General features: G+C 46.3%; 1 protein-coding gene across 13 annotated transcripts in view; it reads right to left on the bottom strand.

The window, feature by feature from the left end:
* Positions 1 to 1,376: 1,376 nt before the first annotated feature.
* LOC139254459 (zinc finger protein 239-like) overlaps positions 1,377 to 26,879 on the bottom strand; it is a 131,612-nt gene continuing 106,109 nt past the window's right edge. For 12 of the 13 annotated variants that reach the window (XM_070873678.1, XM_070873677.1, XM_070873684.1 and 9 more), the window contains 2 exons: positions 22,263 to 23,190; positions 1,377 to 1,561 (listed from right to left, as the gene is read on the bottom strand). In XM_070873678.1, coding sequence (XP_070729779.1) covers positions 1,517 to 1,561; positions 22,263 to 22,841 — 624 coding nt within the window. In that variant the 5' untranslated portion in view covers positions 22,842 to 23,190 and the 3' untranslated portion in view covers positions 1,377 to 1,516. Of the gene's footprint in view, positions 1,562 to 2,776; positions 2,960 to 22,262; positions 23,191 to 26,879 lie in introns of those variants that run through there. The other variant, XR_011592008.1, reaches the window with a different exon arrangement.

Genomic DNA, 26,879 nt, shown 5'->3' with positions numbered 1-26,879 from the left:
CCATCAGTGCCCTCGTCTATCTGCCATCATTCCCTAGACTCCATGCACTGACATTGAAGTGTTTCTGAAGAGGGCTGTCTTATGATTAGAGATTGTGTAGAATGGGCCGAAACACTCTGGAGTTTAGAAGAATGAGAGGTGATCTCACCGAAACATACCGACACTGGCGTTTAGCACTGCCAAACTCCCTTGTTGTCTATTTTCTAGCCTTTGTTTCTTCTGCCTTCCAAACATTAGCAAAATCTCTGGTAAGGATATTGGTCCCGGTCCCGGTTGAGGGGCAACACGCCCGACACGTACAGGTCCCACCTCCTCCAGAAATGGTCCCAAAGCTTCCCTCCTGCACCATCTCTCCAGCCTTGCATTCATCTGCTCTATCTTCCTATTTCTGTACTCACTAGTACGTGGCACCAGGAGTAATCAAGAGATTATGACCTTTGAGGTCCTGCTTTTAATCACTTTCCTAGCTCCCTAAAATCTGCCTGCAGCTGAGCAACCCGTGGTGCATGGACTTGGCGCTGGTTGTACTCCCCAGAGCAAACATCGGGCTCACCAGTATCCAGAACTGAAAACCGGTTAGCAAGTCAGGGGACTCCTGCCCCACCTGCCTGGTCCTCCTTGTCTGTCTGGCGGTCACCCATTCCCTCCTATGCCTGCACACACTTAAGCTGCAGGGTGAACACTCCCTGAAATGTGCTATCCACAAAATTCTCAGCCACACTGATGCACTGTGGTGAGGGTTTCTGAACCTTCCACACTTTCAGGCAGTGAGTTCCATACCCCCACCACCTTCTGGGTAAAGAAATTTCTCCTCAAATCGCTTCTAAACCTCCCCCAAAATTACTTTAACCCTATACACCATAGTTGTTGACGCCTGTGCTGAAGGAAACAGGTCCTTCCTATCCGCTCTATCTAGGCCCCTCAAAATTTTAAAGACCTCATTAAGGTCTCCCCACATACTCCTCTATTTCAAAGAAAACAAACCCAGCCTAATTAAGAGGGTTGGTGGGCAGGAGGAGGTTGCAGAGATAGGGAGGGGCGAGACCCTGGAGAGATTTGAACAAGAGGATGACAATTTTAAAGGCTGATGCCACCAGCCATCTCGCCCAGCACAGAATGTGACGCACTACCAACAGGAAGGATGTTACTTTAACTACTACAAATGCATAATAAGGGGAAATCAATCACTGTACATTTAACTAACAGCAACATGGAAAGAGGGAATTGAATGACCTTTAAATACCTAAGTCCACTTGGCACTAAAGGAACTCCAGGGACCCAAAATACTGACAAATGTTAAACTGTTTTGTTAAGAAATTGCGATCTAACTTTTTAAAAATAAATAGTTTAATAGAGATTCACACTGACTCACCTGACTGGCCGACTCATGATCCAACCCTCAAGCACCACGACTGGTTGCAGAACATTTTGCTCCCTGGGCCCTCCGGCTTCTGAGCTCTCTTCCTGTTAGTTCCCAGGGCAATCAATCACCACTCGCCAACATTATGCTGCCAGATTAAGTTGAGGGGCTCAGAGAAAGAAAGAAATTGAGGCCATGAATCTGAGTTAAGAAATAAAATTGGAGAAGCATGATTAAATGAACGAAGAGAGGCAATATAAACTAAAGGGTATAATCCTAAAGGGGGTGCATGAACAGTGAGACCTGCGGGTATATGTGCACAAATCTCTGAAGGTGACAAGATTGGTTGAGAAAGCAATTAAAAAAGCTTACGGGATCCTGGGCATCAGAGTACAAAAGCAAGGAGGTTATGATGAACCTTTATAAAACACTGGTTCGGCCTCAACTGGAGTATTGTATCCAATTCTGGGCACTGCACATTAGAATGTGAAGGTTTTAGTGGGTGCAGAAAAGATTTACAAGAATGATTCACGAGATGAGGGATATCAGTTACGTGGGTAGACTAAAGAAACTGGAGCTGTTCTCCTTGGAGCAGAAAAGGTTAAGAGGAGATTGGATAGAGGTGTTCAAAATCATGAGGGGTCAGGCTAGGGTAGAGAAACTGAGGAGGAGAGCTTTAAGGTGAGTGGCAAATGAACCAAAGGCGATGCAAGAAAAACTTTTGTACGCAGCGAGTGGTTAGGATCTGGAATGCACGGCCTGAAAGGGTGGTGGAGGCAGACTCAATCATAGCTTCCAAAAAGGAATCTGAAAGAAAAACATTTGCAAACTCGGGGGAAAGGGTGGAAGTGTGGGACCAGTTGGGAGCTGGCACGGGCTCGACGGGCCAAATGGGCTTCTTCCATTATCTGATTGGGTGAGCAGAACTACTCTGTTCCCTGACTCAATCTAAAGCCTTCCTGATTGTGACCACCTCTTTTAAACCTGCCCTGCACCTTCACTGCTCCAAGGAGAACCACTCCAGATGCTGCAGCCATCATCTTATTGAGTAGCGGAGCAGGCTCCAGGGACCAAATGGCCTATTCCGGCTCCTATTTCTTATATATTCATGTCACTGGTCACCATCCTGTACCTGAGGGCCTCCCTGCACTAAGATGGCCGCCACGCATGCTCCCTGCCCTGCAGCGGGACAAACTATGACGTCAAGAAACGCCTCGCCCCTCTCGCTCCCCGCGCTGCCAAAGATGGGGGCCGCACTCCCCCCGACAAACCGCCATCTCACTCTCCACCCACCAGTAACCAAGGCCCGTCGCCGCCCGAAGCTATCCTGCAACCGCCACCCACCGACGACCCAAACCTCGCCGCCCGCGGCGTCAGTGAGTGTGTGAGGCCGCACGGAGCCTGGGCCGCCCCTACCCCGCGGTGTCAGTGGGAGATAGCCCGCACGGAGCCTGGGCCTGGCCGCTCCTACCGCCGCCCCCCGCGGAGTCACTGAGTGAGACAGTCCGCGCGGCAATCTCCACAACGGCTCTCCGAACATCCGGGCCGCGAGCGGAGCCCGCCGGCCAACCGCTCTCTCGCGCGCCGCCGCCACTCAGCCCGCAGCCAATGGCGAGGTCGCACGGGGCATCAGCCCACCCAGCGGCCGCTGCTCTGCGCCAATCAGCGGCGGGGCGTGGGGCTACTGTACCAATCAGTGGGTGACCAATACAGGGCGCGCTCTTCCTGAGGGGGCAGGGTCACTGCGCCTGTTTAAAGGGGGCAGGGGCTTCTCTTCTGAGGCAGTCCCTCGGAGTCGAGGATGACGTGCTTCCACATTAAAAATGAATTCTCAGGTGACTGAAGAGTCCAATGCGTGACTTACAGTCTCTTTCACAGGTGGGAACAGATGGTGGTTGAAGGAACGGGTGTCACTGTCGCCTCTTGGCTTCAGCTTGCTGCCGGCGAAGAGACTCGAGGTGCTTAGCGCCTTCCCGGATGCTTTTCCTCCACTTAGGCCAGGGATTCCCAGGTGTCACTGGGGATGTTGCACTTGTTCTGCGTCGGCACACATTCAGAGACTGAACTCCAAGTCATAGTCAACATCTTCACTGAGGCGTAAGAAAGCATCGGCCTGACACTAAACATCCGTTAGACAAAGGTCCTCCACCAAGCTGACCCCACAACACACCACTGCTCTCCCAGTCATCAAGATCTACGGTGGACCATTGCCTAAACCTCGGAGCCTATTATTAGCAAGGGCAGACATCGACGACGAGATTCAACACCGCCTCCAGTGCATCAGCGCAGCCTTCGGGCGCCTGAGGAAAAGAGTGTTCGAAGATCATGCCCTCAAATCTGCCACCAAGCTCATAGTCTACAGGGCCAGTGATACCTGAGACGTGGACCATATACAGTAGACAGCTCAAATCGCTGGAGAATTACCACCAACGATGTCTCCACAAGATCCTACAAATCCCCTGGGAGGACAGACGCACCGACGTTAGCGTCCTCGATCAGGCCAACATCCCCAGCATCGAAGCACTGATTACACTTGACCAGCTCTGCTGGGCGGGCCACATCGTTCGCATGCCTGACAAGACTCCCAAAGCAAGCGCTCTACTCGGAACTCCTACATGGCAAGCGAGCCCCAGGTGGGACACCCTCAAAGCCTCCATGATAAAATGGAACATCCCCACCAACACCTGGGAGTCTCTGGCCAAAGACCATCCTAAGTGGAGGCAGTGCATCCGGGAGGGTGCTGAGTACTTCGAGTCTCTTCACCTAGAGCATGCAGAAAACAAACCCGGGCAGCGGAAAGAACGTGCGGCAAACCAGTCCCACCCACCCATTCCTTCAACGATTGTCTGTCCCACCTGTGACAGAGACTGTAATACCCATATTAGACTGTTCCGTCATCTAAGAACTCACTTTTAGAGTGGAAGCAAATCTTTCTCGATTTCGAGGGACTGCCTATGATGATGATGATGATGATGATGCACTTGTTCAAGGAGGCTTTGAGGGTGTCACTGCCTGTTTTTAAAGAGGCAGTGTCCCTGGGATGGTTTAAAGGGGCAGTGTCTCTGAGACTCACAAAGGTGCAGTGTCCCTGTGCCTGCTTAAATGGGCAGTGTCTCTGTACATGTTTAAAGGGGAAGTGTATCTGCGTTTGTTTAAATTTGCAGTGTCTCTGTGCCTGTTTAAAGGGAGAGGGGGTGAAATTTTGCTACTTTGTATCTCCCATTAACACTCCCAGCTGGTGAAATGGGTACAAATGAGTTTGCGACTGGGCGCGGTGAGAACAGCGCTTTCCGCTAAATTTGCCGGGAGTTTTGCAGCGACGGTAAGACGTTGCACCCCGCTCTGCTGTGCTCAGTGAGGCTGACGTCATCACCATGCACAGTGCCCCGGACCAAAAATTGTCCCTCGCCCCCTGGTCCTGCGCCTGGCACTGATGACGATAGCAGTCGGGTTTCAGTCGGATGTCGGCTGGTGGAGCGCTACTTACAGGCCCCAGCATCTGGTTTACTTTTAGTTGGCCAATAATGCTTCTTTCTTAGTTTCACATAGTCTCTGTGCCTGTTTAAAGGGACAGTTTCTTTGGATTCTCTTATTACTTCAAACCGGTATGCCCCGCTTTGTGATTTGGAGAACACGACAGGCAGTGAGGTCAGCACCAGTGATACCGAACCTCAATCCTAATATCAGCATCTTGGAAAAGGTAAGAGGAAGGTTGAAAAGTCCAAGAGGACATTGTTTGAACAGCCAGAGCAAGAGCAAGAGGCAATGGGCAATCCTCATTGGGGACTCCACCATCAGGCACACAGACAGCAGCCTATGTAGAGGTAAGGCTCTGTCAAGAGCAGTCTTCTGTTTTCCAGAGACCAAGGTAACTGATCTCCAGCACCGTGTGGAAGAACTAATGAAAGGTGAGTGCCAAGATATTTAGTAGGTTTACATATTGGAACTAATGATATCATGGATAGAAGTCCATTTATGATGCAGGATTCCTACAAAAGCCTCATAAATGTCCTTCAGCAAAGGGGTGCAAGGGTAGTAGTCTCCGGGCTATGAGGGGGGAAAGGGGTACTGAGGTGAATGATCAGCCATGATCTTATTGAATGGTGGTGCAGGCTCGAAGGGCCGAATGGCCTACTCCTGCACTTATTTTCTATGTTTCTACGTTGCCAGTCATGTCCAGATCGATGGAGAGAAATAGCCAAAACCTTGGGATTCAACATCTGGCTTCAGGACCTCTGCAAAAAGAAGCAGCTTCACTTCATCAATAATTGGGAGGTTTTCGCTGGACAAGGTAAGTTGTTTAGGAGAGACAACCTCCATCTTAACTTCTTGGGAGCTAAAAGGTTGGCAGAGGGTGCTGAATTATCCCAGAGTTCAGCAAGGGGATAGTGTAGATAAGTTCAAAGCTAGCCTTACTACATGTGAAAATTACATAGAAGCAAAGCATGACGTTGAATCAGTTAGGAAGCAAACAAAAATTAATAACTAAGAAATGGGAGACCTTTAAATTGCCTTTATGTAAATGCAAGGAGTGTTGGAAGCAAATTGTTAGAATTGTAATCCTGTGCTGTGTTGGAGAATTTAGATGTATTGTGTATTTCTGAGACATGACTAGATGACAATGATGGCAGACATTCACCTAAAGGTCTACAATGGTTTGAGAAAGGATAGTGTAGGTCAAAGGGGAGCTGGGGTTGCTATTTCAATCAGTGAGAATCGAACAGCTTGAGAGATTTGATATTGCCTCATTAGGCACAGCTGAAGTGATCTGGGTTCAAGTGGACCAAGCTGACGGGCAGGGATTAATTATCGGTAATTGCCTGTATTTTTAATTGCTCACTGCACTCTGGAATGGTTCCTACAGATTGGAAGGAGACTAATGTAGTCCCCATTTTTAAAAAAGGAGACAATGCAGACCCGGGTAGCTATAGGCCCATCAGTTTGACATCAGTAATAGGTAAAACTCCGGACCCCATGAAGTCTCATGGCTTCAGGTCAAGCATGGATAAGGAAATATCCTGCTGATTACCACCTACCGCCCTCCCTCAGCTGATGAATCAGTACTCCTCCATGTTGAACACCACGTGGAAGAGGCACTGAGAGTAGCAAGGTCACAGAATGTACTCTGGGTGAGGGACTTCAATGTCCATCATCGAGTGGCTCGGTAGCACCACTGCTGGCCGAGTCCTGAAGGACATAACTGCTCGACTGGGCCTGCAGCAGATGGTGAGAACCAACTCGAGATGAAAAACCTACTTGATGTCGTCCTTACCAATCTACTTGTTGCAGATGCATCTGTCCATGACAGCACTGGTAGCAGCGACCACTGCAGAGTCATTGTGGAGATGAAGTCCCGTCTTGATACGGAGGACACCCTCCATTGTGTTGTGTGGCACTACCACCGTGCTAAATGGGATAGATGCAAAGCATATCTAGCAGTTCAAAACTGGGCATCCATGAGGCGCTGTGGGCAATCAGCAGCAGCAGAATTGTATTCCATTACAATCTGTAACCTCAAGGCCTGGCATATCCCTCACTCTACCATTACTATCAAGCCTGGGGACCAACCCTGGTTCAATGAAGAGTGTAGAAGAGCATGCCAGGAACAGCACCAGGCACACCTGAAAATAAGGTGCCAACCTGGGAAAACTGCAACACAGGACTACATGCATGCTAAAAAGCAGAAGCAGCATACTATAGACAAGGCTAAGCAATCCCATAACCATCGGATCAGATAAAAGCTCTAGTCCTGCCACATCCAGTCGTGAATGGTGGTGGTCCATTAAACAGTTAATGGGAGGAGGAGGCTCCATGAATATCCCCATCCTCAATGATGGTGGAGCCTAGCAAATAAGTGCAAAAGAAAAAAGGCTGAAGTGTTTACAACCATCTTCAGCCAGAAGTGTCAAGTGATCCATATTGGCTTCCTCCTGAGGTCCCCACCATCACAGAAGCCAGTCTTCAGCCAATTCGATTCACCACGATATTAAGAAAGGCTGAATGCACTGATATAGCAAAGGTTATGGGCCCCGACAACATCCCGGCTGTTGTGTTGAAGACGTGCTCCAGAACGAGCTGCAACTCTAGCCAAGCTGTTCCAGTACAGCTACAACACTGGCATTTACCCAACATATAGAAAACTGCTCAGGTATGTCTGGTCCACAAAAAGCAGGACAAATCCAATCCAGCCAATTACCGCCCCATCAGTTTACTCTCAATCATCATCAAAGTAATGGAAGGTGTCAACAGTTCTATCAAGCAGCACTTACTCAGCAACAACCTGCTCACTGATACCCAGTTTGGGTTCTGCCAAGACCACTCAGTTCCAGACCTCATTACAGCCTTGGTCCAAACATGGACAAAAGAGCTGAATTCCAAAGGTGAGGCGAGAGTGACTGCCCTCTCGACATCAAGGCATTTGACCGAGTGTGGCATCAAGGAGCCCTAGTAAAACTGAAGTCAATCGGAATCAGGGGAAACATTTTCCACTGGCTGGAGTCATACCTAGCACAAAGGAAGATGGTTGTGGTGGTTGGAGGTCAATCATCACAGCCCCAGGACATCGCTGCAGGAGTTCCTCAGGGCAGTGTCCTAGGCCCAACCATCATCAGTTGTTTCATCAATGACCTTCCTTCCATCATAAGGTCAGAAGTGGGGATGTTTGCTGATGACTGCACAGTGTTCAGTTCCATTCGCAACTCCTCAGATAATGGAGCAGTCCATGCCCGCATACAGCAAGACCTGGACAACATTCAGGCTTGGGCTGATAAGTGGCAAATAAAATTTGTGCCACACAAGTGCCAGGCAATGACTATCTCCAACAAGCGAGAGTCTAACCACCGCCACTTAACATTCAATGGCATTACCCTCGCCGAATCCTCTACCATTAACATCCTGGGGGTCACCATTGACCAGAAACTTAACTGGATCAGCCACATAAATACTGTGACAACAAGAGCAGGTCAGAGGCTGGGTATTCTGCAGTGAGTGTCTCACCTCCTGACTCCCCAAAGCCTCTCCATCATCTACAAGGCATAAGTCAGGAGTGTGATGGAATTCTCTCCACTTGCCTGGATGAATGAAGCTCAACACCATCCAGGACAAAGCAGCCCACTTGATTGACACCCCATCCACCACTTTAAACATCCACTCCCTCCACCACCGGCGCAACGTGGCTGCAGTGTGTACCATCTACAAGATACACTGCAGCAACTCGTCAAGGCTTCTTCAGCAGCACCGCCCAAACCCGCGAACTGTACCACCTAGAAGGACAAGGGCAGCAAGCACGTGGGAACACCACCACCTCCACGTTCCCCTCCAAGTCATACACCATCCTGATTTGGAAGTATATTGCCATTCCTTGATTGTCGCTGGGTCAAATTCCTGGAACTCCCTCCCTAACAGCACTGTGGGAGTACCTTCACCACACGGACTGCAGCGGTTCATGAAGGTGGCTTACCACCATCTTCTCGAGGGCAATTAGTGATGGGCAATAAATGCTGGCCTTACCAGTGACACCCACATCCCATGATCGAATAAAAAACTCGCAGCCCAGCAATGTGTTCAGCACAGAATGATCCCACACAAATCTATTCCCCACTAACACTTTCCACATTCATTCACTAGAAACAGCCCAGTGCCCGCGAGTAACTGCAGCTCTGTGTCTGACTTCAGTTAAACACACAACTCAAAACATTGCAAAGAGAAAATAAACCCCATTATAGTTCAACAGTCTATTCATGAGCAGTGAACCCTTCACCCCAACTCCTCATTCACCCCTACTCTCCAACCCCCTCACCCCAACTCCTCTCTCGTCTTCCATTGACTTGAATGGATCGTATACTGACAATTGATATGTCAGAATTTGAAAGATATTTACAAATGCATCGAGGGGCTTTTAGAGTTTGGATCTTTCTTTATTCTGTCCACTCGAGGAGTTAGATAAACAATTTTCTCCTGTGAATAAAAAGCTGGAGTACTGGGCCATGATGTGTTTACTTGTTCATCTTATTGTCTCTAAATATTTAATCTTGTGGTTTCAGACACAAGATAATCAAGCTCATAATAGATTGTCTTTTACTGATGTTATTAACAGCACTGCAAAATACAGACAGTATAGTTACCTGATCTGGAGAACGGGGATAATACAGTGAATTCAGAGCTCTCTGCTCCCCAGGTCTGTTCTAACAAGCTGCGGCTACACTGGTGATATTTATGTTTACTACATTCATGATCTAACCCTGCTCAAACCATAACCAGGATATCTGTGCATTGTTCTGACTGTGACCACATGGCTGTATCTCTATCATACACAGACACCGTTTCCTTGTTTTACATCTCCATACACAGACCGTCTCTTTACACATTACACATCACCCAGTCCAGGATGGCCAGCTCTCTAGTTGGCTCTTGATATATTGGTCTAGAAAACCATCCCTTATACACTCCAGGGAATTCTCCTCCACCATATTGCTACCAGTTTGGTTAGCCCAATCTATATGTAGATTAAAGTCACCCATGATAACTGCTGTATCTTTATTGCACACATCCCTAATTTCCTGTTTGATGCCATCCCCAACCTCACTATTACGTTTGGTGGTCCATACACAACTCCCACTAGCGTTTTCTGCCCTTTGGTGTTCCACAGCTCTACCCATTATAGATTCCAAATCATCCAAGCTAATGTCCTTCCTTATTCTATTGCATTAATCTACTCTTTAACCAGCAACGCTACCCCACGAGATTCGGCGGCAGTTGGTGAGGTGCGAGTCCGGGGTCGGAGGCCTATAAAAGGCCCAGCGGCAGCGAGAGGCAGTGGCAGTTGGTGAGGCGTGAGTCCGGGGTCGGAGGCCTATAAGAGGCCCATAAGAGGCACAGCGGCAGCGAGAGGCGTACTTGTGCAGCTACAGGGAGAAGGCAAAAAAGAAGTAGAAAGAAACAGAAAGGTGATGTCACAGCCAAGGGGGTAAGTGATTGGCTGGTGATTGGTGAGTAGTTTTTCTTTCTTCTCTTCTATAACAGTAAGTAAACTTTAGCATTGTTGTTGCCTATCTAAGGGTTAAATCATGACAGAACAGCTCGACCGTGTGTTATGCTCCTCCTGTACCATGTGGGAACTCAGGGACGACTCCAGTGTTCCTGACAACTACGTGTGCGGGAAGTGTGTCTGCCTCCAGCTCCTGACGGACCGCGTTGCGGAGTTGGAGCTGAGGGTGGATTTACTCTGGAGCATCCACAATGCTGAGAATGACGTGAGTAGCACATGTAGCGAGTTGGTCTTACCGCGGGTGAAGGGTCCACAGCCAGATAGGGAATGGAAGACCAGCAGGAAGAACAGTGCAAGGAAGGTAGTGCAGGGGTCCCCTGTGGTCATCCCCCTGCAAAACAGATACACTGCTTTGAGTACTGTTGAGGGGGATGACTCATCAGGGGAGGGCAGCAGCAGCCAAATTCATGGCATCGTGGCAGGCTCTGTTGAACAGGAGGGGAGGAAGAAGAGTGGGAGAGCGATAGTGATAGGGGATTCAATTGTAAGGGGAAAAGATAGGCGTTTCTGCGGCCGCAACCGAGACTCCAGGATGGTATGTTGCCTCCCTGGTGCAAGGGTCAAGGATGTCACTGAGTGGGTGCAGGACATTCGTAAAAAGGAGGGAGAACAGCCAGTTGTCATGGTGCACATTGGTACCAACGACATAGGTAAAAAAAAAAAGGGATGAGGTCCTACGAAACGAATTTAAGGAGCTAGGAGCTAAATTAAAAAGTAGGACCTCAAAAGTAGTAATCTCGGGTTTGCTACCAGTGCCACGTGCTAGTCAGAATAGGAATCGCAGGATAGCGCAGATGAATACATGGCTTGAGCAGTGGTGCAGCAGGGAGGGATTCAAATTCCTGGGGCATTGGAACCGGTTCTGGGGGAGGTGGGACCAGTACAAAGCAGACGGTCTGCACCTGGGCAGGACCGGAACCAATGTCCTAGGGGGAGTGTTTGCTAGTGCTGTTGGGGAGGAGTTAAACTAATATGGCAGGGGGATGGGAATCAATGCAGGGAGACAGAGGGAAACAAAAAGGAGACAAAAGCAAAAGACAGAAAGGAGATGAGGAAACGTGGAAGGCAGAGAAACACAAGACAAAAAACAAAAAGGGCCACTGTACAGCAAAATTCTAAAAGGAAAAAGGGTGTTAAAAAAACAAGCCTGAAGGCTTTGTGTCTTAATGCAAGGAGTATCCGTAATAAGGTGGATGAATTAACTGTGCAAATAGATGTTAACAAATATGATGTGATTGGGATTACGGAGACGTGGTTCCACGATGATCAGGGCTGGGAACTCAACATCCAGGGGTATTCAACATTCAGGAAGGATAGAATAAAAGGAAAAGGAGGTGGGGTAGCATTGCTGGTTAAAGAAGAGATTAATGCAATAGTTAGAATGGACATTAGCTTGGATGATGTGGAATCTATATGGGTAGAACTGCAGAACACCAAAGGGCAAAAAACGTTAGTGGGAGTTGTGTACAGACCTCCAAACAGTAGTGGTAATGTTGGGGAGGGCATCAAACAGGAAATTAGGGGTGCATGCAATAAGGGTGCAGCAGTTATAATGGGTGACTTTAATATGCACATAGATTGGGCTAACCAAACTGGAAGCAAGACGGTGGAGGAGAATTGCCTGGAGTGCATAAGGGATGGTTTTCTAGACCAATATGTCGAGGAACCAACGAGAGGGGAGGCCATCTTAGACTGGGTGTTGTGTAATGAGAGAGAATTAATTAGCAATACCGTAGTGCGAGGCCCCTTGGAGAAGAGTGACCATAATATGGTGGAATTCTGCATTAGGATGGAGATTGAAACAGTTAATTCAGAGACCATGGTCCAGAACTTAAAGAAGGGTAACTTTGAAGGTATGAGGTGTGAATTAGCAAGGATTGATTGGCGAATGATACTTAAGGGGTTGACTGTGGATGGGCAATGGCAGACATTTAGAGACCGCATGGATGAAGTACAACAATTGTACATTCCTGTCTGTCGTAAAAATAAAAAAGGGAAGGTGGATCAACTGTGGCTATCAAGGGAAATCAGGGATAGTATTAAAGCCAAGGAAGTGGCATACAAATTCGCCAGAAATAGCAGTGAACCCGGAGACTGGGAGAAATTTAGAACTCAGCAGAGGAGAACAAAGGGTTTGATTCGGGCAGGGAAAATGAAGTACGAGAAGAAGCTTGCAGGGAACATTAAGACGGATTGCAAAAGTTTCGAAAGATATGTAAAGAGAAAAAGGTCCCCTGCAGTCAGAATCAGGGGAAGTCATAACGGGGAACAAAGAAATGGTGGACCAATTGAACAAGTACTTTGGTTCGGTATTCACTAAGGAGGACACTAACAACCTTCCGGATATAAGAGGGGTCAGAGGGTCTAGTAAGGAGGAGGAAGTGAGGGAAATCCTTATTAGTCGGGAAATTGTGTTGGGGAAATTAATGAGATTGAAAGCCGATAAATCCCCAGGGCCTGATGGACTGCATCCCAGAGTACTTAAGGAGGTGGCCTTGGAAATAGCGGATGCATTGACAGTCATTTTCCAACATTCCATTGACTCTGGATCAGTTCCTATCGAGTGGAGGGTAGCCAATGTAACCCTACTTTTTAAAAAAAGGAGGGAGAGAGGAAACAGGGAATTATAGACCGGTAAGCCTGACATCGGTAGTGGGTAAGATGATGGAATCAATTATTAAGGATGTCATAGCAGCGCATTTGGAAAGAGGTGACATGATAGGTCCAAGTCAACATGGATTTGTGAAAGGGAAATCATGCTTGACAAATTTTCAAGAATTTTTTGAGGACAAGGGAGAACCAGTTGATGTGGTATATTTGGACTTTCAGAAGGCTTTCGACAAGGTCCCACACAAAAGATTAATGTGCAAAGTTAAAGCACATGGGATTGGGGGTAGTGTGATGACATGGATTGAGAACTGGTTGTCAGACAGGAAGCAAAGAGTAGGAGTAAATGGGTACTTTTCAGAATGGCAGGCGGTGACTAGTGGGGTACCGCAAGGTTCTGTGCTGGGACCCCAGCTGTTTACACTGTACATTAATGATTTAGACGAGGGGATTAAATGTAGGAGCTCCAAATTTGCGGATGACACTAAGTTAGGTGGCAGTGTGAGCTGCGAGGAGGATGCTATGAGGCTGCATAGCGACTTGGATAGGTTAGGTGAGTGGGCAAATGCATGGCAGATGAAGTATAATTTGGATAAATGTGAGGTTATCCACTTTGGTGGTAAAAACAGAGAGACAGACTATTATCTGAATGGTGACAGATTAGGAAAAGGGGAGGTGCAACAAGACCTGGGTGTCATGGTACATCAGTCATTGAAGGTTGGCATGCAGGTACAGCAGGCGGTTAAGAAAGCAAATGGCATGTTGGCCTTCATAGCGAGGGGATTTGAGTACAGGGGCAGGGAGGTGTTGCTACAGGGCATTGGTGAGGCCACACCTGGAGTATTGTGTACAGTTTTGGTCTCCTAACCTGAGGAAGGACATTCTTGCTATTGAGGGAGTGCAGCGAAGGTTCACCAGACTGATTCCCGGGATGGCAGGACTGACCTATCAAGAAAGACTGGATCAACTGGGCTTGTATTCACTGGAGTTCAGAAGAATGATAGGGGACCTCATAGAAACGTTTAAAATTCTGATGGGTTTAGACAGGTTAGATGCAGGAAAAATGTTTCCAATGTTGGGGAAGTCCAGAACCAGGGGTCACAGTCTAAGGAGAAGGGGTAAACCATTTAGGATCGAGATGAGGAGGAACTTCTTCACCCAGAGAGTGGTGAACCTGTGGAATTCTCTACCACAGAAAGTTGTTGAGGCCAATTCACTAAATATATTCAAAAAAGAGTTAGATGTAGTCCTTACTACTAAGGGGATCAAGGGGTATGGTGAGAAAGCAGGAATGGGGTACTGAAGTTGCATGTTCAACCATGAACTCATTGAATGGCGGTGCAGGCTAGAAAGGCCGATTGGCATACTCCAGCACCTATTTTCTATGTTTCTACCTCCTTTTCCTTTCTGTCTATCCTTCCTCAATATTGAATACCCCTGGATGTTGAGTTCCCAGCCTTGGTCACCCTGGAGCCTCGTCTCCGTAATTCCAATTACATCATATCCGTTAACAGCCAGCTGCGCAGTTAATTCAGCCACCTTATTACGAATGCTCCTCACATTGAGACACAGAGCCTTCAGGCTTGTTTTTTTTAAAAACACTCTTTGTCCTTTTAGAATTATGTTGTAATGTGGCCCTTTTTGATTTTTGCCGTTGATTTCTCTGCCCTCCACTTTTCCTTATCTCCTTTCTACCTTTTGGTTCTGCCCCCATTTTACTCCCCTCTGTCTTCCTGCATAGATTGCCATCCCTCTAACTTATTAGTTTAAACCCTCCCCAACAGCCCGAGCAAACACTCCCCCTAGGACATTAGTCCCGGTCCTGCCCAGGTGCAGACCGTCCGGTTTGCACTGGTCCCACCTCCCCCAGAACCAGTTCCAATGTCCCAGGAATTTGAATCACTCCCTCTTGCACCATTCCTCAAGCCACGTATTCATCTTAACTATCCTGTAATTCCTACTCTGACGAGCACGTGGCACCGGTAGCAATCCTGAGATTGCTACCTTCGAGGTCCTACTTTTAAAATTTAACTCCTAGCTCCCTAAATTCAGCTTGTAGGACCTCATCCCGTTTTTTACCTATATCGTTGGTACCTATATGCACCACGACAACTGGCTGTTCACCCTCCCCCTCCAGAATGCCCTGCAGCCGCTCCAAGACATCTTTGACCCTTGCACCAGGGAGGCAACATACCATCCTGGAGTCTCGATTGTGGCCGCAGAAACACCTATCTATTCCCCTACCACTATAGCTCTCCTACTCTTTTTCTTGCCCTCCTGTGCAGCATAGCCACCCATGGTGCCATGAACTTGGCTACTGCTGCCTTCCCCTGATGAGCCCCCCAACAGTACCCAAAACGGTATATCTGTTTTGGAGGGGGATGACCGCAGGGGATCCCTGCACTACCTACCTTCCTTCCACTGCTCTTCCAGCTGGTCACCCATTTCCTATCTGCCTGTGTAACCTTTACCTGCGGTGTGACCAACTCACTCAACATGCTATTCATGACATCCTCAGCATCGCGGATGCTCCAGAGTGAATCCATGTGCAGCTCCAGCGCCGCAATACGGTCTGTCAGGAGCTGCAGCTGGACATACTTCCTGCACACATCGTAGTCAGGGACACTGGAAGCGTCCCCGATTTCCCATACAGCAAAGGAGGAGCATGGCAAAGGTAATCATGTTTGACAAATTTGCTGGAGTTCTTTGAGGATGTAACGAGCAGGGTGGATAAGGGAGAATCAGTGGATGTGGTGTATTTAGATTTCCAGAAGGCATTCGAGAAGGTGCCACATAAAAAGTTACTGCACAAGATAAAAGCTCACGGGGTTGGGGGTAATATAATTAGCATGGATAGAGGATTGGCAAACAGTGACTCGTGGTGTTCTGCAGGGATCGGTGCTGGGTCCTCAACTATTTACAATCTATATTAATGACTTGGATGAAGGGACAGAGTGTAATGTAGCCAAGTTTGCTGATGATACAAAGATGGGTGGGAAAGCAAATTGTGAGGAGGACACAAAAAATCTGCAAAGTGATCTAGACAGGCTAAGTGAGTGGGCAAAAATTTGGCAGCTGGAGTATAAAGTAGGAAAATGTGAGGTTATCCACTTTGGCAGAAATAATAGAAAAGCAATTATAATTTAAACTGAGAAAAATTGCAAAGTGCTGCAGTACAGAGACCTGGGAGTCCTTATGCATGAAACACAAAAAGTTAGTATGCAGGTAGAGCAAGTAATCAGGAAGGCAAATGGAATGTTGGCCTTTATTTCAAGAGGGATAGAGTATAAAAGCAGAGAAGTCCTGCTACAACTATACAGGGTATTGGTGAGGCCACACCTGGAGCACTCTGTACAGTTTTGGTCTCCGTATTTAAGGAAGGGTATACTTGCATTGAAGGCTATTCAGAGAAGGTTAACTAGGTCGATTCCAGAGATGAGGGGGCGGACTTATGATGATAGGTTGAGTAGGTTGGGCCTATACACATTGGAGTTCAGAAGAATGAGAGGTGATCTTATTGAAACTTATAAGATAGTGAGGGGCTTGACAAGGTGGATGCAGAGAGGATATTTACATTTATAGGGGAAACTAAAACTAGGGGACATAGTCTGAGAATAAGGGGCTGCCCATTTAAAACTGAGATGTGGAGAAATTTCTTCTCTGAGGGTTGTAAATCTGTGGAATTCTCTGAACCAGAGACCTATGGAGGCTGGGTCATTGAATATATTTAAGGCGGAGATAGACAGATTTTTGAGCAATAAGGGAGTAAAAGATTATGGGGGGCGGGCAGGGAAGTGGAGCTGAGCCCAAGATCAGATCAGCCATGATCATATTGAATGGTGGAGCAGACTCCAGGGGCCAAATGGCCACTCCTGCTTATGTTTCTTTTGGAAGATCCCTCACCGCCCTGACATTGCCTTTTTGAGGGACTGTGGCCTGGTATGGCTGTGTTAGAGAAATAGGGGCCACGTGCCAGGGAGAGACCATAGAGAGAAAGGAGGAAAGGTAGAGAGGGACAGATGGGTAGAAAGTGGATGACTGTCAAAGAGAGCTGGCTGATCAGAAAAAGGAACAAAAAACAAAGGAAGAGACACACAGATAGAGAGGGAGAAGGGGGCAGAGGTGTCGAGGAGAGGTGACAGGAGAGATGGAAAACACAGAAACAGAAATAGCCAGATCTTATTCCTTGCACATTTTGGCACTCTATAAATTACAGACTGTTTCTATTGTGGCATCAATGAGGTTCAAAGTACTCGGTTACATCACGTCGAGCTCTCTTTATATAATGGGGGTGGAGATCTGCACTTCACCACAGAATCAGTCACAGACTATTTCATAACCAGGTATAGCTTCTGTTTTCCATTTCTGGCAGATAACCAAAGAGGAACCATTTTTAGCAATTGATCCAACACAATGCTGATGTCGATGGCAGAATGGATAATTCGTGATGTCCAGCTGTGTCCTCTGGTCACTGGGCGGACTGACCCTGGGTTTTTACCCATACACGTGCTGTGTCCTCTGGTCACTGGGCAGACTGACCCCTGGGTTGTACCTGTAAACCTGCTGTGTCCTCTGGTCACTAGGCGGACTGACCCTGGGTTTGTACCTGTACACCAGCTGTGTCCTCTGGCTACTGGGCGGACTGACCCCTGGGTTGTACCTGTAAACCTGCTGTGTCCTCTGGTCACTGGGCGGACTGACCCTGGGTTTGTACCTGTAAACCTGCTGTGTCCTCTGGTCACTGGGCGGACTGACCCTGGGTTTGTACCTGTAAACCTGCTGTGTCCTCTGGCCACTGGGCGGACTGACCCCTGGGTTGTATCTGTACACCTGCAGTTTGGCTTTACCTATCCTGTTACTTACTGTCATCATAAGATAATAAATAGGAACAGGAGTAGGCCCTTTGACCCCTTGAGCCTTCAATGAGATCATGGCTGATCTTCTACCTCAACTTCATTTTCCTGCACTATCCCCATATCCCTCGATTCCCTTAATATCCAAAAATATATTGATGTCTGTCTTGAATATACATAACTTCTGAACATCCACAGCCCTCGGAGAGAGAATTCCAAAGATTCACCACCTTCTGAGCAAAGAAATTTCTCCTCATCTCAGTCCTAAATTGCTGACCCCTTGTTCTGAGACTAAGACACCTGGTTCTAGACTCCCTAGCCTGGGGAAACATCCTTCCTGCAATTATCCTATCAAACCCTGTAAGAATTTTGCTGGTTTCAATGCAATCACCTCTCATTCTTCTAAACTGTAGAGAATGTAGGCCTAGTCTACTCAATCTCTGATAGGACAATCACCCCCATCCCCCAGAAACAGTCTGATGAACCTTCATTGCACCCCTTCTATGGTAAGTATATCCGTCTTTCGGTAAAGAGATCAAAACTGTACACAATACTCCAGGTGTGGTCTCACCAGGGCCCTATATAACTGCAGTAAGAAGCCTTTCCTCTTATACTTTAATCATCTTGTAATAAAGGCCAACATACAATTTGCTCTCTTAATTGATTGCTTGTTAATTGATGTTAAATTTGTGATTTTTGTACCCAGGTCCCTCTCCTTTTAAAAAATACTCTGCTTTTTTATTTTTCCTACCAAACTGGATATCTTCATATTTCTCCACTATATTCCATTTGTCATGTTCTTGCCCATTAACTTAGCCTGTCGATATCCCCTTGAAGCCTCTTTGTACCCTCCTCACAAATTGTATTCCCACCTAGCTTTGTATCATTAGCAAATGTAGATATACAGGTTGTACTCTCCAGTCTGGGTCTCTTTCGTCTGGAAACATCCTTGGTCCAGCATCAGTCCCGGCGTGGGTGGTGGTTCTGTCTCTCTCTCGGCTCCGTGGCTGAGCTCTCTCCCTGTCTCGCAGCTTCTCTCCCCTCCCCGCCATTTCTCTCCCCATGCATGCACAGAACATGTCCGGGTCGCTGTCAGCAGCTGACCTCCCGAGTACCGGAAAATGCTCTGATCCGGCACCGGTCAGGTCCCAAGGATGCCGGACCAGAGACGTCCAACTGTATAACATTTGGCCCCCTCATCCAAATCACTGATGTATATTGTGAATAGCTGAGGCCCAAGCACCATCCTTGGAGTACCCGACCAGTTACAGCCTGCCAACCTGAAAATGAACCGTTTATTCCTACTCTGTTTTCTGTCCATTAACCAATCCTCAATCCATGCTAGTATATTAACCCCCAATCCCTTGAGTCCTAATTTTGTTCAATAACCTCGTGTGACACCTTATCGAATGCCTTCTGAATATCTAAATACACCACATCCACTGATTCCTCCTTAAATATTCTGCTAGTTACAACCTCAAAAAAGTCTCAACAGATTTGTCAAACATAATTTCCCTTTCATAAAGCAGTGTTGACTCTGTCCAATCTTATTATTTTTCTCTGAGTGCCTGTTACCACATCCTTATAATAGAATTGAGCATTTTCCCTACTACTGAGGTCAGGCTAACTGCTCTGTAGTTCCCTGTTTTCTTTCTCCCTCCTTTCTTAAATAGTCCAGTTACATTTGCCACCTTCCAAACCACGGGAACCATTGTAGAATCTATGGAATTTTGGAAGGTGATAACCAATGCATCCACTATTTCTATAGCTAATTTTTTCAATACCCTCGGATGTGGGCCATCAGGTCCAAATGATTTATTGGCTTTCAGTCTCATTATTTTCTCCAGTACCATTTTTCTTTACTAATACTAATTTCTTTCAGTTCTTCATTCTCACTGGACCCTGGGTTCTCCAGTAGTGCTGGCAAATTTTTTGTGCTTTCTTCCATTAAGACAGACACAAAGTATGCATTTAATTTCTCTGCCATTTCCTTGTTCCCCATTATAATTTCTCCTGTCTCAGCCTGTAGGGGACCCACATTTACTTTTGCTAATATTTTCCTTTTCACATACCTATAGAAGCTTTTGCAGACTGTTATTTTGTCTCTCGATAGTTTACTCTCATATTCTAGTTTCCGTTTCTTTATCAATTTCTTGGTCCTCCTTTGCTGAATTCTAAAATCTTCCCAGGCTTACTGCTCTTTTTGGCAACATTATAAGCATCTTCCTTTCATTTAATACTATATTTAACTTCTCTTGTTGGCCACGGTTGGATAACTATTCCTGTGGGGTTTTTGTACCTTAAATGAATGTATGTTTGTTGTAAATTATAACTTAATTCTTTAAATGCTAGCCATTCCTTTTCTACCATCATACCTTTTGATATAGTTTCCCAATCTACTTAGCCAACTCTCCCCTCATACCTACACAGTTTCCTTTGTTTAACTAAATCACTTTCAAATTTAATGCAAAATTTTATCATGTTATGGCTACTCTTCCCCAAGGGCCACTTTCCTACATTATTAATTAACCCTTTCTTATTGCACACTACTAGATCAAAAATAGCCTGTTCTCTCATTGGTTCCTCAAAATACTGATCTAGAAAACCATCTTGTATACCTTCCATTAATTCGTCCTCCACACTATTACTGCAAATTTGGTTTGCCCAGTCTATATGCAGATTAAAGTCCCCCATAATTATTATATTACCTTTGTTACATGCACCTCTAATTTCCTGATTTATACAGTGCCTTACATTACCACTATGGTTTGGGGGCCTATAAACAACTCCCACCAATGTTTTCTGCCCTTGCTGTTTCTAAGCCACACCCAAACTGATCCTATTTCTTGATTTTCCGAGCTAAGACAGTATTCTTTATCCCATCCTTTATTATTAGGGCTACCACTTCTCCTTTTCAATTTTGCTATCTCTTCTAAAAGTTATGTATCCCGGAATATTTAGTTCTCAACCGTGGTCACTTTGCAACCACAGCTCCATAATGGTTATCAGATTAAACCTATTAATTTCTATCTGCGCTATTAATTCATCTATTTTCTTGCGAATACTTCATGCGCTCAGATATCGTGCCTTTAGCTTTGGCTTTTTTCTATTTTTCCTTAGTCAGTAATGCCCGATTACCTTTGTTACTCTCTCTATCCCTTCCTCACCCACTCTGCTTATTTTTACCCAAAACTCTGCTCTAGAGCCTTGACATGTCTCTTGTTGCTTTTTCTCTCTATCTAAACCGTGCTGTACTTTCCTGGATCTCGCCACCCAGCCTTCAATAGTTTAAAGCCCTGTTTACTGCCCTAGTTATTCGATTCGCCAGGACACTGGTTCCTGCCCAGCTCAAGTGGAACCCATGGCAAGGGAACAGCTCCCGCTTTGCCCAGTGCTGGTGCCAGTGCCTGTAAAGAAAAACCCCTGCCTCCCACACCACTCTTTGAGCCATGCATTTACTGTTCTAATCTGCTTATCCCTGTAACAATTGGTGTGGGGCTCAGGTAACAATCCAGAGATTATTACCTTTGAGGTTCAGCTTTTTCATTTGAATCCCAACACCTCCATCTCTTTCAGCAGAACCCCATTCCTAGTACTACCGAGGTCATTGGTTCCTACATGGTCCACAACAACTGGAACCTCCCCTTTCCATTCCATGTTCTGCCTCTGATCTGCCCCAGGGAGGGGGCAGTGTGTGATGTCCCTGTGAGATGCAGTATTTTCAGTGTGTGACCCCGAGCTGCTTCAGGCTGGGGACAGTGTGTGATGTCCCTGTGGGATGCAGTATTTTCAGTGTCTGACCCTGAGCTGCCCCAGGGAGGGGGCACTGAGTGATGTCCCTGTGGGGTGCAGTATTTTCAGTGTCTGACCCTGAGCTGCCCCAGGGAGGGGGCACTGAGTGATGTCCCTGTGGGGTGCAGTATTTTCAGTGCCTGACCCTGAGCTGCCCTTATTCCTCCTGCTCTAGGGGGCAGTCACACTCCTCTCAGTTGGAGTTAATAGGAGGGACCGCATCATCTACTGGATACCGGCGGTATTTCAAGGCACATCACGTCCGGCTCCCTCCCAGAGAAATCCAAAATCAACTTGCAGATTCAATTCATTTTATTATCAATTGTTAACAACATTTAGCTCCATTTGATGCAGCTTTCAGTATTTGAAGAATCCCTTTAAAGAGTTAAGTATGGATGCAAACACAAATTAGAATTATTTTTATCTGACCCTTTTCCCGTTGATTAATTGGTTAAATATCCAGAATATTAAACTCCAGTCCAGTTAGAGGGGGAAATCACTATCAGCAGAAAGAAACCCCAACTGTCAGAATGGACACGATTCAGTCTGGGGTAACAGCAGAATCCAAACCCTGCAGTCACTTGTGAACTCGCTGATGTCTTACCAGGTTGGATGACCGAGCGTATCCCTTCCCACACACGGAGCAGGTGAACGGCCTTTCCCCAGTGTGAACTCGCTGGTGTATCAGCAGCTGGGATGACTCAGTGAATCCCTTCCCACACTCAGAGCAGGTGAACGGCTTCTCCCTAGTGTGAACTCGCTGGTGTGTCAGCAGATGGGATGACCGAGCGAATCCCTCCCCACACACTGAGCAGGTGACCGGCCTTTTCCCAGAGTGAACTCGCTGGTGAGTTAGAAGATTGGATGAACAAGTGAATTCCTCCCCACATTCAGAGCAGGTGAACAGCCTGTTCCCAGTGTGAACTCGCTGGTGAGTTAGAAGGTTGGAATAACAAGTGAATCCCTCCCCACACACGGTGCAAGTGTACGGCCTCTCCCCGGTGTGAATTCGCTGGTGTCCCATCAGGTGGCTTGACTGAGTGAATCGATCCCCACACACGGAGCAGATGAACAGCCTCTTCGCAGTGTGACTGCGCCGATGTTTTTCCAGCTCTGACGGGTAATTAAATCTCTTCCCACAGTCCCCACATTCCCACGGTTTCTCCATGGTGCGGGTGTCCATGTGTCTCTGCAGGTTGGATGATCAGTTGAAGCCTCGTCCACACACAACACGTGTACAGTTTCTCCCCGCTGTGAATGGTGTGATGTTTTTTCAGGCTGTGTAACTGGTTAAAGCTCTTTCAACAGGCAGTGCACTGGAACACTCTCACTCAGGTGTGTGTGTGTCTCGGTGCTTTTCCACTCACAGTGATGTTTGAAATCTTTTCCCACAGACAGAACAGGCAAACATTTCTCCTTCCACAGTCAAAGGCCGATGACATTCAGGTCCGGAGGAATCGTGTTATTCTGTCAGATCTTGACGTGCTGTTTGGTTTGATTTTCCCATCTGCAAATCCTGCCCTTCTTATACCCTGCAAAAGGAGTTTACAAAAATCATTACTGCAAGTACCAGACACAAATTCAGAACAGACAATTCCAGATTCTATGGAACATTCTTTCCTCGCTCGTTCCTCCAAAGCTGTAAATTCCTGTCCCATACACTCTCTGTCCTCCCTGTCCTGAAATTCAAACACATCGCACGTCTGAAAACAACATGTCCTCCACTCCCAGTTTTCACCATCTACTTTGTCTAGGTTCAGTTCTACACTCACTGGTTCCCCTAACTTCCCCTGAAGGTACGGACTCTGGCTGGGTTTAGTTCTACACTCACTGGTTCCCCTCTCCTCCCCTGAAGGTGCTGACCCTGGGGACCCTGTCGCCCCACCCACACTTTGCTCCTCTGCAAAGATGGCCATACATGCACTCTACGCCTCGATGAATCGTGATGGTGACGCACAAACCTGCAGCTTTCCTTTTGTTAATAATAATTTTTATTTATATAGCAGCTTTAACATAGTACAACGTCCCAAGGCGCTTCACAACAGTGTCACAAGACCAGTTCGCCTAACATCTGTCGCAGGACATTTGGAAAAGCATAATTCAGTCAAGCAGAGTCAGCATGGTTTTGCTCCTGCTACGGCTCCAGTTTCCGGATACACTCTTATGTTTATAGATTCTGTCCCTTCCTGTCACGCTTTGGTTTTCGTTTCCCCCAATGCTACCCTGCTCTATTGCCTTCACCTTGTCCTTTAAGCTTTTAGGTTTCTGCTCACCTGAACCCTGCCCCGCCGTGCCCTGCCCCCACCCCCTCCCCCCGACTGATTAGTTAAAGCTCTCTCTGCAGCCCCAGTTATTCGGTTCGCCAGGACCCTAGCCCCAGTACATTCCAAGTGGAGTCTGTCCCGAATATAATGTGGGAAAATGTGAGGTTGTCAACTTTGGCAGAAAAAATAAAAAAGCAAATTATTATTTAAATGGAGAAAAATTGCAAAGTGCTGCAGTGCAGAGGGACCTGGGGGTACTTGTGCATGAAACACAAAAAGTTAGTATGCAGGTACAGCAAGTAATCAGGAAGGCAAATAGAATGTTGGCCTTTATTGCAAGGGGGTTGAAGTATAAAAGCAGAGAAGTCCTGCTACAACTGTACAGGGTATTGGTGAGGTCACACCTAGAGTATTGCATACAGTTTTAACCTCTGTATTTAAGGAAGGATATACTTGCATTGGAGGCAGTTCAGAGCAGGTTCACTAGGTTGATTGAGGGGGTTGATTATGAAGATAGGTTGAGTAGGTTGGGCCTATATTCATTGGAATTCAGAAGAATGAGAGGCGGTCTTATTGAAACATAAAAGATAATGAGGGGGCTCGACAAGGTAGATGCAATGAGGATATTTCCACTCATAGGGGGAAACTAGAACTAGGGGATGTAGTTTCAGAATAAGGGGTCACCCATTTAAAACTGAGATGAGAGGAATTTATTCTCTCAGGTGGTTGTAAATCTGTGGAATTCTCTGTCCCAGAGAGCTGTGGCGGCTGGGCCATTAAATATACTTAAGGTGAAAATAGACAGACTTTTGAGCATTAAGGGAATAAAGGATTATGGGGAGCGGACAGGGAAGTGGAGGTGAGGCCATGATCAGACCAGCCACGTTCTTACTAAATGGCAGAGCAGGCTCGAGGGGCCAAATGGCGTGCTCCTATTTCTTATGTTCTCATCACACAGTACCAGATCTAAGATAGCCTGCTCCCTGGTTGGTTCCGCAAAGTACTGTTCAAGGAAATTATCCCAGATACACACTATGAATTCTTCCTCAAGGCTACCTTGGCCAATTTGATTTGTTCAATCAATATGAAGATTAAAATTGCCCATGATTATTCCTGTTCCTTTTTTACAAGACTCCATTATTTCTTAATTTATACTCCATCCAATAGTGTAGCTACTGTTAGGGGGCCTATAGACTACGCCCACCAGTGAGTGTAGTATTTATTCTGTATCTGTTAGTCTCTGGTTAGCGAGTGTGGCTTTTCCTTTATACCTGTAAGTTTATGGTCTGGAAGAGAGGTTTTCACTCTGTACCTGTCAATTACTGGTAAGCGAGTGTGGGTTTCATTCTGTATCTTTCATTCTCTGGTATACAAGTGTGAATTTTACTCTGTATATAACAGTTTTTGGTGTGTGTGTGTGGATTTCACTCTACTTGTCAGTCTCTGGTATGTTAGTTTGCGATTCCTCTATTCCAGTCAGTTTCTATTATGTGAATGCGAGCTGTATTCTGTACCCATCGGTTTCTGAAATGTGAGTGCATTTTACTCTGTTCATGTCTGTTTCTACTCTGTGATTGTGGGTTTTCCTCCGGCACTGTCAATTTTTGGTATTTGAGTGTTGATTTTCTTTGAGAGTGCGGTTTTACTCTTTATTTGTCAGTGTTTGATATGTGAGTGTGGGTTGTGATCTGTATCCGTCAGTTACTGGTGTGTGTGTGTGTGGCTTTCACTCTCTACCTTTCAGTCTCTGGTATGTGTGGATTGTATCTGTAAATTTCAATCTCTGGTAGGCGAGTGTGGGTTTTACTCTCGGTCAGTTTCAGGTAATGTGGGCTTTTGTCTGTATCTGTCTGTTTCTGGTATTTGAGTGGGGCTTCATTCTGCAACTTTCAGTTTCTCTGATGTGAATGTGGGTTTTAGCGCTGTACCTGTCAGTTTCAGGAATGGGAGTGTGGGGTTTTACACTGTACCTGTCAGTTTGTGTTACATGAGTAAGTGTTCAATCAGTGCAATAACTCCCAGTTTCTGGTAAGGGAGTGCATATTTAAGTCTGTATCTATCACTCTCGAGGATGTGTGTGTGAGTTTTATTCTTTATCTGTCAGTCTCTGAGATTTGAGTGTGGTTTTTCTCTATCTCAGTTTCTGGTATATGTATTTGGGTATTATCTGTATGTATCAATCTCGGTAACATGATTGTGTATTTTTGTCTATCTTTCACTCTCTGGGATGTGAGTGCAGGTTTTATTCTTGATCTGTCACTCACTTTTTTGTGTGTGTGGATTTTACTCTACAGTGGTCATTTTCTGGGATGTGAGTGTGATCTTCACTCTGTATCTATTAGTCTTTGGTGTGAGTATGGGGTTTACTCTGTATCCATCAGTCTATGGTATCTGAGTGTGGGTATTATTCTGTGAATGTCAGTCTATGGTATGTGTATGTGGGTTTTCCTCCTGTCAGTTTCTGTTATGTGAATGTGTGTTTTATTCAAGTGTGTGAATGTGGATTTCACTCTGTACCTGTCAGTCTCTTGTGTGTGAGTGTGGCACTTTTTAGCTGTACCTGTCTGTTTCTGTTATGAGTGGGGTTATATTCTATATGTCACAGTTTCTGTTATGACATTCTACCTGTCTGTCACTGGTATGTTAATGTGTGTATGTTTTCTGTACCCGTCAGTTGCTATTATATGAATGTTGATTTCATTCTGTGCCTTTAAGTGTCTGGTACAGCTGTGGTATTGTGGGTTTGACATTGAATCAGTCAGTCACTTTCAGGTGAGTGTTGATTTTGCTCTGTCACTCTCTGATATGTGTTTTATTCTGTATCTGTCCATCTCTGAGAAGTGAGTGTGGGTTTCATTCTGTATCTATCGGTTTCTGATATTTGAGTAAGGGTTTTAATCAGTACCTGTAAGATTGTTACAGGAGTGTGGTTTTTAGTCTGTATTTGTCAGTCTCTG

This window comes from Pristiophorus japonicus, unplaced genomic scaffold (assembly GCF_044704955.1).
Source record: "Pristiophorus japonicus isolate sPriJap1 unplaced genomic scaffold, sPriJap1.hap1 HAP1_SCAFFOLD_540, whole genome shotgun sequence".
In the NCBI taxonomy this organism is placed as follows: domain Eukaryota; kingdom Metazoa; phylum Chordata; class Chondrichthyes; family Pristiophoridae; genus Pristiophorus; species Pristiophorus japonicus.
This window is presented reverse-complemented; position numbering and strand designations above follow the sequence as displayed.